Source organism: Cloeon dipterum, chromosome 2, assembly GCF_949628265.1.
Source record: "Cloeon dipterum chromosome 2, ieCloDipt1.1, whole genome shotgun sequence".
Taxonomy (NCBI): Eukaryota; Metazoa; Arthropoda; class Insecta; order Ephemeroptera; family Baetidae; genus Cloeon; species Cloeon dipterum.
The window spans coordinates 9,393,432-9,414,397 of NC_088787.1; the positions used below are offsets into that span (position 1 = coordinate 9,393,432).

General features: G+C 39.1%; 3 protein-coding genes across 3 annotated transcripts in view; all 3 read left to right on the plus strand.

Annotated features, from left to right (window-relative positions):
- Positions 1 to 9,344, plus strand: part of tok (tolkin) — a 34,863-nt gene extending 25,519 nt beyond the window's left edge. The window contains exons 5-17 of the mRNA XM_065478195.1: positions 1,045 to 1,151; positions 1,208 to 1,334; positions 1,389 to 1,613; positions 2,276 to 2,395; positions 2,835 to 2,980; positions 4,890 to 5,085; positions 5,172 to 5,297; positions 5,356 to 5,516; positions 6,253 to 6,439; positions 6,595 to 6,848; positions 7,195 to 7,408; positions 7,474 to 7,721; positions 8,099 to 9,344. Coding sequence (XP_065334267.1) covers positions 1,045 to 1,151; positions 1,208 to 1,334; positions 1,389 to 1,613; positions 2,276 to 2,395; positions 2,835 to 2,980; positions 4,890 to 5,085; positions 5,172 to 5,297; positions 5,356 to 5,516; positions 6,253 to 6,439; positions 6,595 to 6,848; positions 7,195 to 7,408; positions 7,474 to 7,721; positions 8,099 to 8,221 — 2,234 coding nt within the window. The 3' untranslated portion in view covers positions 8,222 to 9,344. The remainder of the gene's footprint in view (positions 1 to 1,044; positions 1,152 to 1,207; positions 1,335 to 1,388; positions 1,614 to 2,275; positions 2,396 to 2,834; positions 2,981 to 4,889; positions 5,086 to 5,171; positions 5,298 to 5,355; positions 5,517 to 6,252; positions 6,440 to 6,594; positions 6,849 to 7,194; positions 7,409 to 7,473; positions 7,722 to 8,098) is intronic.
- A 1,914-nt stretch (positions 9,345 to 11,258) lies between these two features.
- Positions 11,259 to 14,220, plus strand: LOC135937472 (protein tolkin-like). Its single transcript, XM_065480624.1, has 8 exons — positions 11,259 to 11,454; positions 11,507 to 11,626; positions 11,692 to 11,852; positions 11,913 to 12,087; positions 12,457 to 12,722; positions 12,931 to 13,132; positions 13,367 to 13,602; positions 13,802 to 14,220. The coding sequence occupies exons 1-8, from the start codon at positions 11,259 to 11,261 to the stop codon at positions 13,922 to 13,924; spliced, it is 1,479 nt and encodes a 492-aa protein (XP_065336696.1). The 3' UTR covers positions 13,925 to 14,220.
- Positions 14,221 to 17,392: 3,172 nt separating this feature from the next.
- Positions 17,393 to 20,488, plus strand: LOC135937473 (protein tolkin-like). Its single transcript, XM_065480625.1, has 8 exons — positions 17,393 to 17,588; positions 17,641 to 17,760; positions 17,826 to 17,986; positions 18,047 to 18,221; positions 18,594 to 18,859; positions 19,185 to 19,386; positions 19,652 to 19,881; positions 20,366 to 20,488. Exons 1-8 carry the CDS (start codon positions 17,393 to 17,395, stop codon positions 20,486 to 20,488), a joined length of 1,473 nt encoding a protein of 490 aa, XP_065336697.1.
- The last annotated feature ends 478 nt before the right edge of the window (positions 20,489 to 20,966 follow it).

A 20,966-nucleotide genomic window follows, 5' to 3' on the forward strand; every position in this document is an offset into this window, starting at 1 on the left:
TTGGATTTTATTTTGTCAGATGCCTTTTTATCAGGAAGCATTGCCCAAAATTAGGATTGGGGATTTTATTTGTTTTTCGGTAAATACGTTCAATATTGGGACAAAAATAGTTGAATTTATATCGGGTTTTCGGTTAAAATAGTTGTCCTCTGAGATGAAAATGGAGACATTGATTATTTTTAGTGTTTTAGTAAATACCAATTTCTTTTAAACAAAAAAACAATAATAGAACAATTGACGAGCTGTTTAAACCCTTGTTGTTTGAAGCTGCCAACAGATGGCGCCACCGTATACTTTCGTTTTAAGGCACTTCCACTAAGATTTCAGACTTAATCCTGCTACTGTGAATTCTTCACTTAATATGCTTTCTTTTGATATGCTTAAAACCAAAATCAGTCCAGCCATTCGCCGTAGAATCGTTGGAAAATATTTTTTATTTAAAACAATAGCTGATTCTACGGCGATTGGCTGAACCGATTTTGGTTTTCAGCATATTAAGTGAAGAATGCACAGCGGATAGATTTAGTCTGAAATCGTAGCGGAAGTGCCTTGAAGCTAAATTTTTTAGAACATCTATGGTTCCGTCATCTGTTGGCGGCTTCTGACACTAGGGATTTATTCAACTGGTCAATTAAAAATAGTAACAAAAATTAAGCTAATGTATGTATTTTTGTAACATATCTTGTCTAGACAGCGAGACTTCTGATAAATTAAGTTTTTAAGTGTGTTGAAAATTACAAAGGACAAAAAAATTAAATTAAAGACTTTGATTCCAAGTATTAAATTTCCTCCTGAGCAATATTGTTAACAGGTTGAAAAGAAATCAAAGTTTTAGGGTAAATCTTGTCAATTTAAGCCAAAAATAAAGTTTGAGATTTAATTAGGATCAGTTTTTTCTCATGACATTTCTTACCTGCAAAAAATGCTTAGAAAAAAATCTATGAACCAAAATAAAAATTTACAAGAATAAATATATAAGTGATTTTGAAACAATTTGTCCCTTTCAAATGAATTTAAAAGTAAAATTATTTCCGTGGATTTCAGGCCAAGAGTACAATTTCAACAAGTTGACGTCTGAGGAGGTGAACTCCTTGGGTTTGAGCTACGACTACGACTCCATCATGCACTATTCCAGAAACACATTTTCCAAGGTACGTTTTTCCTTGTTAATTTATGAAAATTTTGTCTTAAATTTTGCGCCAAACAGGGCTCCTATTTGGACACAATCCTGCCTTTTGAGCAGCTGGCGTCGAAAAAGCGACCTGAGATCGGACAGCGCATCAAACTGAGTGACGGAGACATAGCTCAAACCAATTTGCTCTACAAGTGTCCAAGTAAGTGTCAAAAATATTTCAATTTTCTAAAAGATGAATTTTAAATTTTTGTAGAGTGCGGGAGGACGCTTCAAGACAGCTCAGGGTCAATCCAATCGCCCCAATTCGGCACCCTGGAGCCGTCAGACCTGCCAGAAAAGTGCGAGTGGCGCATCACAGCCACGCATGGCGAGCGAATTGTGCTGAACATCACGGAAATTGACGTGCCTGAATCGGACGACTGCACCAGGGACTTCATTGAGATCAGGGATGGCTACTGGCACAAGTCACCGCTCATTGGTCAGTCTCCCGATTTTATTAATTAATACCAACGTAAAATTTATAAATTTATAATACAGAATAGCTGAAAACTAATTAAAGGAGAAATAAAATTCAAATTATTAATCATAACAGCCGGAATAATCGAGTAAAATTTAAATTTAATTGGCTGCCGTTGACAGCAAAATACTGTCAATCAAATTTCCACTAAATCTTTTGAATGCGAAAAATCAAAAGATCTCACAAGCAAGAATTTATATATTTTTATCAGCGGGGTCCAGATGTGCGATAAAATTGGTTCGCACTGCGCAGATCCAAGATGGCGTCTGAATGTGGGAAGCAAAAATCTCTCTTTGGATTGCCGTACGAGCAGTGTCAAGAGTTTGTTTTTACGATCCTAAAGACACAATTAGTACAAGTAATGCAAATTACACGTTACAATTTTGACGAAAACTTGGTTCTTTTCGCGCATTTTCACGTGACCGTTTTTTCGCGCCATACTCCACCAGACGCCATATCTGCGCGTCGCACGAATCTGGCTCCCGTTGTATTTTTATTTTTAAAATCCAAATAAAAAAATTGATCTTGAATAATTAAATTTGTCTATCCCAAATATCAACATAAAAGCAAATACAAATTTTCAGATTTTTTTGTAACCTTTTTGAAAACTATTTTTTTTTCAGGCAAGTATTGTGGCAGCCAGCCTCACCCAACGACGATCAAGTCGTCGGGAAGCAGGATGCTCGTCACCTACAGAACGTCGGGCAGACTCGGCGGACAGGGCTTCCAGGCGTATTACGAAGGTACAATTTTTTGCTCTCTCCTTTTTCTAAACACATTATCATGCTCAAGACACTCTTCAGCAATTGTTGACTGTAGCGAGATTAAATCTCATTACTGACAAACTCCTCTTCTGCATCCTGTCAATTGTTTTTATCAGCTCAAGTTCATTGACTTGCACTCGTAAACTCGTGATCTGGATTTGCTGAGCAACATTTTCAGTAGAATAAAAAAATTGGCAAATTGAGACCTAAATTCACAAAATAAATTATTTTTAAAAATTTGTTGAACTATGCCATAATTTCCCTAATCTAAATAAATTTTATAGTAAATAAATGTTCTGATGTATTTCATGCCCAAAAATTTGTGTTAATAAAAAAATAAATTAAATATTATGGATGAATTTTTTAATAAAATAAAATTTTAAAATTATTTTCTCATTTTGGTCCAATTTAATTTTAGCTGTCTGTGGTGGTGACTTCGAGATGGACAAAGGACACCTAGAGTCTCCAAACTACCCGGATGACTACCCTGCCCGTAAGGAGTGCGTGTGGCGCATCACGGTCGAGGAAAACTATCAAGTGGCGCTCAAGTTCCAGTCGTTTGAGGCAAGTCTTTCAATATTTTTAGGAAACGACTGCTCGGCGGCGAGCTCAAATTAGCTTTCGAGGGGATGCAGGGAAGAGGGTGAACCATCCCTCTGCAGCAATTTCCTCTTCTCGGCTGCTCCTTCCTCCACTCCAACCGCCGGCAAAATAGAAAATTTATTTTCGGTCACCTGCTCTGCGCTTTATCAATTTTCCTCGTTCTTGTTCTCTCTCTCTCTCTCGCTTCGGCAAAGTTGCGATATGACAATTAATTGCAGAGAGTGTAATTATAAAAATGTAATCAGAGCAAACCCGGCGACGACGACAGTTACAAGTCGCTCTCTTGTGTTGTGCAGCGCGGCTTGAGCCTGGTCTGGTGATAAGGCACCAACTATACTATAACACTCGTCGCTCGAGAGAAGAGAGAGAGGTTTACCTCTTCAGCCTACATGGTCTGTCGTCGATACATAAAAGCCTGCTGCCTTGTGCTTGTCGCACTCGGCTTGTTTTCTGTCTACAAGATGACGATACACCCCGTGGAGCAAATTTTCCTTCCTTAAAGGTGTCTCGCCAGTTTTCAAATTAATTAAGAAAAATGTCCTTTTTCCGTGCAATTAAATTGTAAATTATTCTTTCCCCGTGAAAAACTGCAACGGTTTCAAAATTATTGTGTTGAAACTTTTCTAATTCCTGAAGTGTTTGAAAAACTATGGAATTTTGCGAGAATTTTTAATATTGAGAAGAAAATCACAGAATATTCGCATTTTAACGAATTAGTTTTTTGGTCGTAAGTATTAACTAGAAAATAGTTAGTTAATAAAATCCTGAATCAAAATATTGGGCCATCCAGCTTCAAAGAATATGTTTTTAAATCATTTTCATCAATGCTTCACTTTCTCTCGTTTTATTTTTTTTTTTAATTTGAAGGGCCTTAAACCAGATGCAAACCCTCTGTTATATTTTCATCTCTTTGATGTAGGCAGCATTATACAAAAAAGCACGAAAAGCTTTGAAGCAGAGTGCGCGCGACTCTTATTTCTTTTAGTAATTTACACCAGTAAGTGTGAAAACTGCTACTGCACGACAATGAGTTTATTTTAAAAATATTAAATAAATCTACAAACTTAAGTTTACTCTAATAACAAATTACTTCATCAGGTTGTTGTAGGCGAGGAGTGTGAATATGTGACTTTGAACCTATTGGATAGATAATAGCAACAAATATATTTAAAGAGGATTAATACTGCAAAATTCTAGAAAATTCAGCGGGGTCCAGATGTGCGATAAAATTGGTTCCCACTGCGCAGATCCAAGATGGCGTGTGAATGTAGGAAACAAAAAGCTCTCTTTGGATTGCCGTACGAGTGTCAAGAGTTTGTTTTTACGATCCAAAGGGCACAATTAGTACAAGTAATGCAAATTATGTCACAATATTGACGAAAATTTTCTTTTCGCGCATTTTCACGTGACCGTTTTATCGCGCCATACGCCACCGGACGCCATATCTGCGCTTCGCACGAATCTGGCCCCCGCTGGGAAAATGCTTGTTTGCCATAGGATTCAGTTGAAGCCAAAATTGACCTAAGAAGTACTTAAATTTTTGAGAAAATTGGCTACAAAGTTAGAATGCTTTTTAAATGGTGAGGACTGTCTCCTTACTTGAAATCTTATTTTATTCCACAACAAAAAGAGTTACTCTAAAAGATTATATACGCCTTTGGACAGATCTAGACGAGAGGAATCGAAATCTGCCAAGAAAATGTGGTCAAGCGCTGTAAATTTTGGATAAAATTTGAAAAATTTGAATTTTCACTGAAGCAAAAGGTCCAAATTCTTTATCGATCAACAACTGCTATTGCATCCAAAAATCCTAATTATTTTAAAATTGTTGCCCTGTTTAAATATTCACCTTGCTTTTCTTCTCCTACAGACGGAAAAGCACGACAACTGCGTGTACGACTACCTGGAAGTACGCGACGGCCACTTTGAGAACGCGACGCTGCTGGGCAAAATCTGCGGTCACGAGACGCCCTCAGAGATGCTGTCCACCGGAAACAAGATGTGGATCAAGTTCGTCTCGGACTCGTCAATTCAAAAGGGTGGCTTTTCCGCCAGCTTCATGAAAGGTCCGTCTCGAGAGTTTTCCTCCACTCTATATTTTTTTTCTTGAGTTTGCGAGAAGTGTGCTTGACGCGAGTTTTTCCGTCTGCAGAGTTCGACGAGTGCGCGTCGGCCAACGGCCACGATTGCGAGCAGGAATGCGTCAACACCCTCGGAAGCTACTACTGCGCCTGCAAAATAGGCTACGAGCTGCACTCGGACGGCAAGCACTGCATCGGTATGATGAATTGATGCACTACTTTGTGCCAGACTCTTTTATTTCGCATTGTTTGCAGACGCGTGCGGAGGCCTGTACGCCGTGGCCAACGGGACAATTACCAGCCCCAGTTTTCCGGCCTTTTATCCCGGCAACAAGCACTGCTTGTGGGAAATTCACGCACCAACGCAATATAAAATTACCCTCAACTTCACCTTCTTTGACCTGGAAGGAAACAACGTGAGTATATATGGAGCGAATTGGGGCGAACTGCTCGCCGCATGTGGGACACGTGTATTATTTCTTTGCAAAACTGTGTCACTGCAGGTGGATAAAAATGATTTTTTTTGTTTGCAAACTGATGCTATAGACGCCATTGTTACATTTGCATTATTTATCATTGTAAAAACAAAAATTGAATTTGAATAAGTAGTAAGACAAGGACAAGCTCTCGTAAACTCTCAGCTGATATTAAAAAATGTTATAATTGAAAAAACAACATCCAGTTTTCTCTCTTCAGAATTATATTCATTTTTATTACATCAAAATGCAAAGGTTAATTAATTTTTATAAGAAAGCTCATTCATTCTAGCTCTATAATCTTTTTCACTTTAATTAAATGATGCACATATATTTGATTTTATATGGTTTTTATAATAAAAAAATGTTTTTTTTAGTACGAATTTTCTGCTTTATCGTTTTATTAAAAAAACTGAAAACTATATTGGGATAAATGGGATAAAATGAGCCAAGTTTTCTATTTCTACGTTCTTTATTAAACATTGAGAGTAATATGGATACAAATAAGATGCGCTAAAAATTGCTTACCATATATATATCTATGATTTTTTGTATTTCAGCAAAGATTTCAGCGTCACAAATTGAATTTTTTCAATTATTCATCGAGAATTTCAAATGTCTTGAACTCTACATTAATTCAATGACTCTGTCTAATGTGGATTTTGATCGTTTTTAGCATGACTGTGAATACGACAACGTTGAAGTGCAGAGCATTCACTTGTACAACGTGGCCAGGACCCACGGTGTTTACTGCGGCTCGTCTTTGCCTGAAATGATCACTTCCGAGACAAATAAAATGCGCATTGAATTCTCAACCGATAACTCGGTGCAGAAGACGGGTTTCGCGGCAGTTTTCTTCACAGGTAATTAATTTCCGCAATTCATTTTTTACTCATACACTGAATCTATGATTCTAATTTAATTTTTTCATTTATATATCCGAAAAATTGACGTTTTAATTATTATCTTCTTATAAAAATCAGTTATTTCACAAGGAAAACTCAATTTTAATCTTTAGACATCGATGAGTGCACGGAGCAAAACGGCGGGTGTCAGCACGAGTGCAAAAACACAGTGGGCTCATACGAGTGCAGCTGCTACAACGGCTTTACGTTGCATGAGGACATGCACAGCTGTAAGGAAGGCGGCTGCAAACACGAGATTGACGCTCCCAGCGGCAACATCCACAGTCCAAACTACCCTGAGTACTACCCTAATAAGAAGGACTGCGTGTGGAAATTCTCCACCACACCTGGGCACAGAATCAAGCTGGTAATGAAAATGAATAAATGAATTGACGATTTAAAATTATTGCCTTACACACAAAACTATTTTATTTACTTTAAATCGTTGGTTTGTTCTGTATCAAAAGTAAATATTGAAAACAAAATAAATAATTTTTAAGCAATTGCATTCTGGTTTAAACACTGTTTTGTTATCATATTTTTTATACTCGAATTTTAGTAAAATAAAAAATTATCATTTTATATTTAACTCACAGGAGATAAAAAAATCTACAAAATGGATACACACTTAGAACGCTAAGTAGCTTTAATCTAAATATAATTTTTTTGTTAACAAATTGTGAAAATCCTATTAAATATGATTCTTCTTGTAGGTCTTCAAAGAATTCGAGTTGGAGTCGCACCAAGAGTGTACCTACGACAACATCGCCTTCTACGACGGCCCTGGCGAAGACTCCCTCTCCCTTGGTCGGTTCTGCGGCTCCAAACTACCGCACCCCATCGTAGCCAGCACAAATGAACTCTACATGGTGTTCAAATCGGACGCCTCTGTCCAGAGAAAGGGATTCTTGGCTGAGCACTCCACTGGTCAGTTTCAAATTTTTTTATTATTCTTTTTTACTTGTTATTTTCATTTTGAATTTTAATTTCAGTGTGTGGAGGAATTTTAACGGCGTCGAGCCAAGTACAGCACCTGTACTCGCACACCAAGTACGGCGACCAGGACTACGACAACGCGGCCGACTGCGAGTGGACCGTCCTTGCGCCCTCGGGACACGTAGTCCTCCTCAAATTCATCACTTTCCAGCTGGAGGCCGAGAACGAGTGCACCTACGACTGGGTGCAGGTCCTTATTGGAGAAGATATGAGCCCTCTCACCGATAAACTATGCGGGGACCAAGTAAGAAATCATAAATTATGAAAAATAGTTAAACTGGAACAGAACTGGTCCAAATTAAAATATTTTCAATCAGTGAAACAGGTCATAGAATGATACAGAAAATAAAAAAGAATTGGATGCAATTATTTAAACTTATATACGCTTTATTTCTTGACTAATTTGGTCATTATAATTAATACCAAACTAAAAGAAATAGTTTTATTTTCCAAATGTAAAGCAAAAATATTATTAAGAACAATATTAGCTATTTTATTTTCTTGAGTTCCTCATTCCTGATTTAATTTTTTGTATTAAATCCACCAAAAATGTTCTCCATCATGATATTTTATTCATTTGACGATCTGGAAATGAATTTAAAAATTCTTTATGTATTTCAGAAACCTCCCGACACGTACTCGATGGGCGAGGAGCTGATTCTGCGCTTCAGGACTGACGACTCGATGGTGTCCAAGGGTTTCTCCGCCTCGTACCAAGCCGTCCGCGATAGCTTCATCGACTGAGCACTTCTTACATTCATTTCCGACTCTCACGACGTGGACGTGCAAAAGTCTCGAATGCAACAAGAACGCTAGCTATTCCGTCGTCGCGGGGCAGAAAACGCGAAAAGACTTTTTCTGTATTCGATGCCAGTTGCGAAATAGTTGTGTTATCAAAACACTATTAATAATTATTGTAAACGAAGAGGGAGGGTGTCGGAGAGCGCCAAAACTACTTAAAAGTTTATTCGAGCCCTTTTTCTGTGCGCTGTGTGCAAGAGTGATTGCGACTGCTGCAATTTTTGGCCCGCGGAATATGAGAATTTTTGTGTGTAAAAAGTCAGTCTTTCTCTCAATATATCTGGCGCACAATCATTTCCTTCCGCCTTTGAAGAAAAATGCATCGTCAGGCAAAAAGTGAGTTCACCACGGCGTCTGATGGATCTTTTGTTTCTTGCGTTCCAGCTGTGTCGCCTTTTCACAAGATGTATGACTAATTTGAACGTTTGTAATTATTTGGACTTGCAGAGTGGAATTGGCGAAGGTAGAATCGGAACTATTAATTGCTAAGCTTGGGAATTTCAGTATTTTTTTTTAATTTCTACCAAAAAGGCAATTAATTTTTCGTTGACACTAAAATACTTTGGAACAAGCTTTAAAATTGTTTACAAATTTTTAATATTCCTTTTGGCTGCTGGTTTAATCTCATAATTTAGGTCTCAAATAAATTTATTAATACTTTTCATAATTAGTTTGAGATTCTCAAGTGTACCGATTTCACATGCGAATGTTCGCTACTTGGCAATTATTTCTATATTGCATTTTTTTTCTCAACGACGATGAATGTGTTCACGTATTTAAACGGTTTAAAGTCGACATTTTCAGTGCCATTACGGGAGAGGTAGAACTCTCTTCAACTGTGTTTGTATATCCGTATAGTGGTACCAAAAATTCGAGTACGCCGTATAATAGGCTTGTGTGTAGGATGGGAATTAACAATTCTTCCTTTTGTACTGATACACATTCGATTGATTGCTACACGGAATAACAATGTACGCCAGCTCAGGCATTGATACGTTAGATTGAATTGAAATAAATACAACTTCTCATGTGTTGTAAATAAAATTCGTCTTTTTGTTTAACACTCGACGCTGGTTCTAATTTATTTACACCCTAACTAGATTTTAGATTTTTCATTGAAAACACGCAAGAGCGCAAATATCAATTAAATTTATTATTTTCATTAAAAAATATGATAATTTTCCTCTGTGAAATTAATGAAATCGAAACATTCCATGTTTACAATCACCCAAATAAATAAATAAATGGGATTTTTAATTAATCTCAATGAAAATTAGCACTGATAGAAATAGATCTCGTGTTTCTCAATGTTTTTTTTTTCTATCAGACGTTTATTTTTAGTGAAAACAACTACAGTGTGTGCTTTTAGGACTTTGAATAATCGCATTTTGAAGAAAGAGTGACTGTAGACAGCGGAGACTTTCATCAGCGAGCACAACGTGGTCCACGAGCAACCCCTAGAGACACATCATGTGGTGTGTGCTGACCGCTTTGGCCGTGCAGATGTCCGACACGTTGAGACGGAATAGGAAGAGATTACGATGAACGCAAAGAAGCTAATTCTAACAGTGGAGCATTGAAAGACGGTGCTGCCGCTGAGGGATTGCAATGCAAATCGGCGGTTCAGAGAGCAGGCAACGCGCGAGTTGCATAGTAGTCGAGTCGGCGGTGTCTGTCGTTAGCGAGCGCACAACGTGGTCCACAAGACACCCACCCAGTTCTCCAGACATGGGTCTGTACAGCAGAGGAGATAGCATGAGGTCTGTGCTGACCACTTTGGCCCTGCTGGCCGTGCAGGTGGCCGCCGCGTCGAGCGACTATTCTGTCTATTCCACGGAGCAGACCATTTGTATGGACAACGACTTCGAATCGTACAGTAAATCTATTTTTTTAAATCATCTCTATATAAGGAAGTTTAAAATTTTCATCAAATTTCCAAAGTTGAGGGAGAGTAAATAATTTCACTAAAATATATAAATTAAATATCAGCAACTTGAAGAGATTGAAATATCGATGAAATGAAAAAATAACACCTATTGCCAATATAGTTTTGAAATCGAGTCTATATGTAAAATGCTTTTTCACCGGCAGAATTCAACGCATTTTTTTGTTGCTTCTCACTCTCTGAATTTTGTCTTGCATAAATTTTTATCCCCTAAACCAATCACGTGTTTTTTTTATTTTCTATAAGAATAACAATATCTTTTTGAGGAAAAGAAGAAGGTTAATTATTTTTTATTGTAGCAGTTGACGGGATATCAGGGGGTTGTGGTGAAACATATCAAAGGAAAAGTCATCAGACGCTGCATATCCTATAGGGATTGGCTGTTTGCGTCTTGCGGATATATGATACAGGGGATCGTGTATTTGCAGTTCGCACAGGAAGAAGGCTGATTTTACAACCATATAGCTTGTGCTTATTTTCGTGTTATGTTTTGCTGATTAAGTGTGGAGTGTGGGACCACATAAGGAAAGGAAGATTCGACTTGTCACTGCATCCGAGAACAGCTTCCACTTTATTTTGTAACTTGCTTTCCTCATCCGATTAACTTATTGGTAAAAATAAAGCAAAGCCAATTTTATGCATGAACGGTAATATTCTTATGTAGCGACCGCTCGCCGCGCCTTTGGTCTGCATAGGCGCGCATTGGGGCAGATTATAGGTTCACGACAAATGGTTCCTTATCTGTTTTCTGTAATTTTTATTCTAATGCAAATTCAAATCAATCCGCAGCTTTCTGCGGTGGCAACTTTGAGATGGACAAAGGGTACATAGAGTCCCCGAGCTTCCAGGAGGACTACCACCCTGCCCAAGTGTTGTGTGTGTGGCGCATCATGGTGAAGAAAAACTTTCAAGTCGGGCTCAAATTTCATTCGTTTAAGGCGAGTTATTTAATATTTTTAATGAACTGGTGACTCGCTAAGCTCTACCAAATGCATTTTTGCTAATAAAAATAACGTACCCTCGATTTTAATGCAGATGGAAAGGAACGACAACTGCCTGAATGACTATTTGGAAGTTCACGACGGCCACTTAGAGAACTCGACGCTGCTAGGAACGTTCTGCGGTTACGATCTTCCCCTAGAGATGAGGTCTACTGGAAACCAGATGTCGATAAAGTTTGTTTCAAACTCATTGATCCAAAGGAGCGGCTTTTCCGCCAGCTTCACGAAAGGTTGATTTCAAGAATTTTTTTCCATTGAATTCACGAATTTTACCGTCTGTAGATATTAACGAGTGCGAATCAACCAATAACTGCGAGCAGGAATGCATCAACACCATCGGCAGCTACTACTGCGCCTGCAATGTAGGCTACGAGCTGCACTCTGACGGCAAGCGCTGCATCGGTATATACATATGCGATTTACTTCCAAATGTTTCGGTCGTTTTGATTTATGTACATTGTTTGCAGGCGCCTGCGGAGGCCTGTACGCCTCAGCCAACGGAACAATTACCAGCCCTGGTTTTCCAAACCTTTACCCCAACTCACAGTACTGTTTGTGGGAAATCCACGCACCAGCGCAAAATAAAATTACCCTCAGATTTACGTTTTTTCAACTGGAGGGAAACCACGTGTGTTGCCTTTTTGCCAAAATAAGCATTAGCACTAAAAATATTATTTTCTGATTTTAGCTCGACAAAGTCGAGGTGCAGAGTGTTCACCCATGCAACGTGACTAGCACCCACGGCGTTTACAGTGGCACGTCCGTACCTCGGTTGATCATTTCCAAGACAAACAAAATGCGCATTAAATTCTCAACGAATCGCTCCGTGCAGAGGAAAGGTTTTGCGGCTAGTTTTTTCACAGGTAACACGACTGCATACGCTTTAATTTTTGGTTCGCTTCTGTTGATCTCACGAGAAGATTTGACGTGCGACTCTTTGGTCTGCCCACTGACCTGAGAGGCGCCATGACCAGGTGCCTGGGCCGACAGCCGACAAGTAAAAATCCGCTTGATGTACCTAAATTGGCTTTCCTTTCGAAAGCGTGAGACGAGCAATGTTTAAGTTTAACCTAGTTGTTAGTGCCTTTAGCGTATGAATTGTCTGTATAGCGACCGGCAGCCGCGCCTTGGGTCTCTGAAAATAAATCAATTTAAAAAAACCCAGCCAAGTTGTTAAATTTAAGAAGCAGAAGAGATTATATGGATCGAGTAATGCTTATTTTTATTTTTAGACATTGATGAGTGCTTGAAGCAAAATGGTGGGTGTCAGCAGGAATGTAAAAATACGGTTGGCTCGTATGAGTGCAGGTGCAAGAACGGCTTCACGCTGGATGATGACATGCGTACCTGCAACGAGCAGGGTGACTGCAAACACTTGATCGACACTCCCAACGGCACCATCCACAGCCCAAACTACCCTGAGTACTTGCCTTACAATCGCAAAAAGAGGGAATGCGTTTGGAAGTTTTCCACAAAGTCTGGACATAGAATTAAATTGGTGAGTTTAAATACATAAATGAGATTTAAGTTTTAAATCCGAAAATAAAGTTTTCCGAAGAACATGCAAAGTGGAATGCCAGTTCTTTATGAAAGAAATTTCGACTATTCTACAACTGCTATTGCTGGCTAATCGCATTTAACTTTTTTTCTTTTTTCTTTTCATTTTATTTATAAAACATTCTAAAACTCATTGATAATTCTTGTAGAACTTCAAAAAAATCGAGATTAATTGCACCTACAGCAACATCATCATCTACGACGGCCCTGGCGAGGTCTCGACCTCCCTTGGCAGTTTCTGCGGCTCCAATCTACCGCCCCACATAATAGCCAGTGCAAATGATCTCTACATGGTGTTGAGGTCGAACGCCTCAGTCCAGACTGGAGGGTTTTGGGCCGAGCACTCCACTAGTAAGATCTTTGTAGAATTCCTTCTTGGTTCCCAATTAACACTAAATCGAAATTCATTTAAAACTTTTACCAAATGTTTTGATGGAACTATGTAGAACTATGAAAACTCGATGAATCCTTAACTTTGGCCTTGGATCAAATTTTGACTTGTTTCAAGGAACATTTTTGCTATTTTTGCACTTAATTATGGTCAGTTAATCCTGCTTTATTTGCCATTTTTCCATACAATTTCAGTTTGTGGGGGAAATTTTACGGCGTCGAACCAAGTGCATTACCTGTACTCGCACGACAGTTACGGTGACCAGGACTACAAAAACATGGTAAACTGTGAGTGGAACATTGTTGCCCCCGTCGGAGACGTGGTCCTTCTCAAGTTCATCACCTTCCGACTGGAAAAGAGCCACGATTGGGTGCAGGTCTTTGACGGCAAGATCAGGCAACCTCTCACCGAAAAATTCAACGGAACTCATGTGAGTATAATTTTACAATTTATTGATAATATGAGAACGAGGCTCCTTTTCTGAAAAGGAAATTTTTATTTAGTCCCTTATGATTCTCACGTTTCAGTTTTTAATTAATATACAAACGTAAGCACAATTCAAAGAATACTTTAAAAAATTCCAATGTGAATAAGAGATTATGCAGACCTGATTTTTCCTCTTATTATAGAAACCTCCCAAAACATACTCAAGAGGCGAGGAGCTGTTGCTGTGCTTCAGGACTGACGGCTCGGACGTATTCAATGGTTTCTCCGCCTCGTACCAAGCCGTCCACAAGAGTTTCTTCTATTGATTGCGCATCCATTTGACTAACAAAATTAAATGGCCACAAACAGATATCTTCATTAAATAAGTGAGAGCTGGTCCTGAAATCAGATCGATAGTTTTTATCATCTTTACACAGAAATAAATCCAAAAGCATGAAATTAAAATTTACTGAATCAGTTTTTAGGAAAAGTAAAATACCGCTTAGCTACAATGCACAGCGGCTATTTTGGCTTTGCAGGCCTCATCTGCGGTACTTTACCTCCAAAACGACAATTTTAATTTTTAATTTTCTCTGAATAAATTTCATATTATTGAACCACTAACAAAAAAGTTGATTGTTTTTATTATCAACCCAAAGGGTAACTTTAATTTTACTCCTCTATTATTTCGATAAAATTAGATCAAATAGATTGTTTTATAATTTGTGTGGGAAGCAAAAGAAAATATGATTAAAAAATCTCTATCGCTCACTTTCGCCAGGTCGAAATAAAATCCAATGTTAAAAATTTTATCTAAAGATATCCAAATAGAGAGACAATAATTTACTTTTTAACCACCTCCGCTTGACATTTTGCACAATGTATTTCGAAGATATTATTCATATTTTTTTTAATAAAAGGCATTTGGACTTAATGAATTAATTTACATTAATCGAATTCAACAAAGGGTTTTGAGTAAAAATGAAACATTTCTTTTACAACAATGTAATGTCGAGCCGAGGGATTCGGCGAGAGGTGCCGTCCAGGGAACCGTACCGCGGCTCTTCGCCAAAGGTACGTGGTAGTTTAGGCGCCTATTTGGAGCCGGATTGATCAACCGTCCTTCATGATATTGGAACCGACACCCGTTCCGGAGAAGCGTCGGCGACTGCCTGAACGGAACGGAGCAGCCTCGACTGCCCGAGGGGAAGAAGGTGCGGCCACATCGAGCCAAGTGACGAGGAGGCTTGAGACCCCCGCCGAGTTCTCCGGCGGCTTGGCATCGAACCGGCCCGCACCCGTGCAGAGATATTCACCGCCGAATTCTGATCCAGGGTGAGAGCGCACAGCCAGGACCAGAGACGGGACGAAGAGACAAAGGGCAGCCGCGGCACATCGACGAGCAGCGGAAGGGCATCGCAGCTCGCCGAGAAAACTGAAATCATCAGCCATAAAATTGTGTGCTGCGAACCAATAAACACCCTTGCCTCTTACACGCCAGGCGAATTCTTGCTTTTCCCGTTTTCTCTTCACTATTTGCCCTGCTCCACGCCTTTTGGTATTAGATTTTAATTGTTGTCTATCAGCGGACAGATTCAGCGGCGGGGTTTTGAGTCTGCAGACTGAATTTGTCATGACCATCGAGGTGTTCAATTGCCGGCTTACTTCCTTCCAACACATCCAGCGGTGGAGGAGGGAAATCGTCATTTAGGGACAACAGGCCGCAGCAATGAGATCTGTATAGTTCTCAAAATAATCCACGAAATATAAAATCAAATTAACCGCAAAAAATCGACAAAATGGTATACTACCATGTTTTCAACGATTCTATATTAGTTGAGAAAAAAATTGGTGAGAGTAGTTTCGAAGGTTTCGCTAAAAATTAGCAAAAACTCAAACAATCCATGTCACACCCCGAGTCTATTGATCTTCTTTAAAAGCTCATCCCCTACTTTTAATGCATGAAAATTACCTTTTGGGACATAGATGAGAAAAGATTACGAAGAACACAAAGTAATAAGAGCATCTGACAAAATGATTGGTAAGTCGGTGCTGCTGAAGGGCAAATCGGTGGGTCAGAAAGCAGGCGACGAGCGGCAGTCGGCGGTGTCTGTCGCAAGCGGTCTAGAAGACACCCAACTCGTTTTAGACACACGGGTCTGCACAGAATAGGTGATAGCATGCGGTCTGTAATGACCACGTTGAACATAAAATCGGTGCGAATTTCGAGGTTGTTAAAAAATTTGCAAACACTGTCAAATATCAAAAGTCACGCACTAAAAGCTCCCCTGTAGTACTTCTAATGCATGGAAATTACATTTTTGGGACATTTATAAAAAGAGATTACGATGAACGCAAAGAAGTTAATTCTAACTGTGAGCATTGAAAGACGGTGCTGCCGCTGAGGGATTGCAATGCAAATCGGCGGTTCAGAGAGCAGGCAACGCGCGAGTTGCATAGTAGTCGAGTCGGCGGTGTCTGTCGTTAGCGAGCGCACAACGTGGTCCACAAGACACCCACCCAGTTCTCCAGACACGGGTCTGTGCAGCAGAGGAGATAGCATGAGGTCTGTGCTGACCGCTTTGGCCCTGCTGGCCGTGCAGGTGGCCGCAGCGTCGACCGACTATTCTGCCTATTCCACTACTGAGCAGACCATCTGTATGGACAACGACTTCGAATCGTATAGTAAATCTATTTTTTAAATCATATCTCTATATAAGGAAGTTTAAAATTTTCATCAAATTTCCAAAGTTGAGGGAGAGTAAATAATTTCACTAAAATATATAAATTAAATATCAGCAACTTGAAGAGATTGAAATATCGATGAAATGAAAAAATAACACCTATTGCCAATATAGTTTTGAAATTGAGTATATATGTAAAATGGTTATTCATCGGCAGAATTCAACGCATTTTTTTGTTGCTTCTCACTCTCTGAATTTTGTCTTGCAAAAATTTTTATCCTCTAAACCCTAAACCAATTACGTGTGTTTTTTTTCTAAAAGAATAACAATATCTTTTTAAGGAAAAGCAAAGGTTAATTATTTTTTATTGTAGCAGTCTCCGGGATATCAGGGGGTTGTGGTGAAACATATCAAAGGAAAAGTCATCAGACGCTGCATATCCTATAGGGATTGGCTGTTTGCGTCTTGCGGATATATGATACAGGGGATTGTGTATTTGCAGTTCGCACAGGAAGAAGGCTGATTTTACAACCATATAGCTTGTGCTTATTTTCGTGTTATGTTTTGCTGATTAAGTGTGGAGTGTGGGACCACATAAGGAAAGGGGAGATTCGACTTGTCACTGCATCCGAGAACAGCTTCCACTTTATTTTGTAACTTTCTTTCCTCATCCGATTAACTTATTGGTAAAAATAGAGCAAAGCCAATTTTATGCATGAACGGTAATATTCTTATGTAGCGACCGATCGCCGCGCCTTTGGTCTGCATAGGCGCGCATTGGGGCAGATTATAGGTTCACGACAAATGGTTCCTTATCTGTTTTCTGTAATTTTTATTCTAATGCAAATTCAAATCAATCCGCAGCTTTCTGCGGTGGCAACTTTGAGATGGACAAAGGGTACATAGAGTCCCCGAGCTTCCAGGAGGACTACCACCCTGCCCAAGTGTTGTGTGTGTGGCGCATCATGGTGAAGAAAAACTTTCAAGTCGGGCTCAAATTTCATTCGTTTAAGGCGAGTTATTTAATATTTTTAATGAACTGGTGACTCGCTAAGCTCTACCAAATGCATTTTTGCTAATAAAAATAACGTACCCTCGATTTTAATGCAGATGGAAAGGAACGACAACTGCCTGAATGACTATTTGGAAGTTCACGACGGCCACTTAGAGAACTCGACGCTGCTAGGAACGTTCTGCGGTTACGATCTTCCCCTAGAGATGAGGTCTACTGGAAACCAGATGTCGATAAAGTTTGTTTCAAACTCATTGATCCAAAGGAGCGGCTTTTCCGCCAGCTTCATGAAAGGTTGATTTCAAGAATTTTTTTACAATGAATTCACGAATTTTACCGTCTGTAGATATTAACGAGTGCGAATCAACCAACAACTGCGAGCAGGAATGCATCAACACCATCGGCAGCTACTACTGCGCCTGCAATGTAGGCTACGAGCTGCACTCTGACGGCAAGCGCTGCATCGGTATATACATATGCGATTTACTTCCAAATGTTTCGGTCGTTTTGATTTATGTACATTGTTTGCAGGCGCCTGCGGAGGCCTGTACGCCTCAGCCAACGGAACAATTACCAGCCCTGGTTTTCCAAACCTTTACCCCAGTTTAAAGTACTGCTTGTGGGAAATCCACGCACCAGCGCAAAATAAAATTACCCTCAGATTTAACTTTTTTGAACTGGAGGGAAACAAAGTGTGTTGCCTTTTTGCCAAAATAAGCATTAGCACTAGTAATATTTTTTTCCGATTTTAGCATGACAAAGTCGAGGTGCAGAGTGTTCACCCATGCAACGTGACTAGCACCCACGGCGTTTACAGTGGCACGTCCGTACCTCGGTTGATCATTTCCAAGACAAACAAAATGCGCATTAAATTCTCAACGGATCACTCCGTGGAGAGGAAAGGTTTTGCGGCCAGTTTTTTCACAGGTAACACGACTACATACGCTTTAATTTTTGGTTCGCTTCCGTTGATCTCAATAGAAGATTTGTCGTGCGACTCTTTGGTCTGCCCACTGACCTGAGAGGAGCCATGAAGACCAGGCGCCTGGGCCGACAGCCGACAAGTCAAATTCCGCTTGATGTTCGTAAATTGGCTTTTCTTTAGAAAGCGTGAGACGAGCAATGTTTAAGTTTAACCTAGTTTTTCGCACCTTCATCGCACGAGTTGTCTGTATTGCGACCGGCAGCCGCGCCTTGGGTCTCTGAAAAAAAATTAATTAAGAAAAACTCAGCCAAGTTGTTAAATATAAGAAGCAGAAGAGATTATATGGATCGAGTAATGCTTATTTTTATTTTCAGACATTGATGAGTGCTTGAAGCAAAATGGTGGGTGTCAGCAGGAATGTAAAAATACGGTTGGCTCGTATGAGTGCAGGTGCAAGAACGGCTTCACGCTGGATGATGACATGCGTACCTGCAACGAGCAGGGTGACTGCAAACACTTGATCGACACTCCCAACGGCACCATCCACAGCCCAAACTACCCTGAGTACTTGCCTTACAATCGCAAAAAGAGGGAATGCGTTTGGAAGTTTTCCACAAAGTCTGGACATAGAATTAAATTGGTGAGTTTAAACAAATAAATAAAGTTATGAATTGATGCTTTTAATATGGAGGAAACATTTTTCGAAAAAAAACCGTTATAACTTTTTCGTAAAAAAGTTTTTATCTCTTAATGCCTATTATGATCATACAAGTTTTATCGTGACTACTCATGGCAAAAAATTACAATTTTCCGAAGAACATGCAAAGTGGAATGCCAGTTCTTTTTGAAAGGAATTTCTACTATTCTTTTACTGCTATTGCCGGCTAATCGCATTTAACTTTTTTTCCTTTTTTCTTTTCATTTTATATGTAAAACAGTCTAAAACTCATTGATAATCCTTGTAGAACTTCAAAAAAATCGAGATTAATTGCACCTACAGCAACATCATCATCTACGACGGCCCTGGCGAGGTCACGACCTCCCTTGGCAGTTTCTGCGGCTCCAATCTACCGCCCCCCATAATAGCCAGTGCAAATGATCTCTACATGGTGTTGAGGTCGAACGCCTCAGTCCAGACTGGAGGGTTTTGGGCCGAGCACTCCACTAGTAAGACCTAAAAGAATTTCTTGTTGTTTTCAGTAACACTAAATTGAATTTTTAATAGAACATTTGGAAAATTGGGTTGAATTTTGACACATATTTTGATAGAACTACAATTCAATGATACTTAATTTTTTTGGATTAAATTTTGTTTTCATTACCTATTGAAAAGTAATTAAGATAGTGAGTTTCATTGAACTTTTATGCTAAATTGGACTTCATTAGGGTCACTTAAACCTGCTTTCTTTACCTAGTTTCTATAAAATTTCAGTCTGTGGGGGAAATTTTACGGCGTCAAACCGAGTGAAATACCTGTACTCGCACGACAGTTACGGTGACCAGGACTACAAAAACATGGTAAACTGTGAGTGGAACATTGTTGCCCCCATCGGAGACGTGGTCCTTCTCAAGTTCATCACCTTCCAACTAGAGAGCAACAATAACGATTGGGTGCAGATCTTGGCCGCCGGGTCTCTCAACAAAACATTTAGCGGTAGCCGTGTAAGTAATTTTACAATTTATTGATAATATGAGAGGATGAGGCTACTTTTCTGAAAAGTCAATATTCAACAAAGCAACTACTAAATAATAGGAAATACATTTTTTGGCTGGAATATCTGATCAGGAAAATATCAAGACTGAATTAAAACCACAAGATTTTAAGGAGTCTAGTTCAATTAAATTGAATTTAAATACCTTTAAGTCTTGTAATTTACTGAGCATTGCACGATAGAAAGCGTGATCAGCTGACATTCTCTGTATGAAATATGACGGCAGCAGATGCTTTATTTCTATGTGAAAAACCTTCCTGCTTACAATCATAATATCGAATTCCTCCGAAATCACTTTCAAGAACAGCTACAAATTTTATTTGTGTGTGTTTTGTTAATGCTTAAAATTGTATTTGTAAATCAAATATTTCCAATGAGTAAAGATAATGTGAAGTTGAAGTGATTGAAGACTGATTATTTTCCTCTTATTTTAGAAACCTCCCAACACATACTCAGGAGGCGAGGAGCTGACTTTGCGGTTCAGGACTAACGGTTTGAACGTATTCAAGGGTTTCTCCGCCTCATACCAAGCCGTCCACAAGAGTTTCTTCAATTGATCGCTCATCCATTTGACTAAAAAAATTAAACGGGCACAAACAGAAATCTTCATTAAATCCATGTGGGCTGGCCTTGAAATCATAGTTTATATAACATAGAAAAAAATTCAAAAGCAGATAAAATTTACTGAATCAGTTCTGTGCATATTCATTCTGGATGGAGAGGTATTTATCATCGAAGTTTTGAGAAGTAAAATACCGCTTAGCCGTAATGTACAGCGGATATTAAGCTTTGCAGGCCTCATCTCCACGATGACCATTTTATTAATTTTAAATCTTAATTTTCTATGAATAAATTTCACTAATAAGTTGATGGTTTTCATTTTCAACCCAAAGGGGTAACTTAAATTTTACTCCTATTATTTCAATTAAAGTAGATCAAATAGTTTGTTTTATGCTGTGTGTGGGAAGCTAAAGAAATTTTGATAACAAATCTCACTCGCTCACTTTCGCCAGGTCGAAAAATCCAATGTAAAAA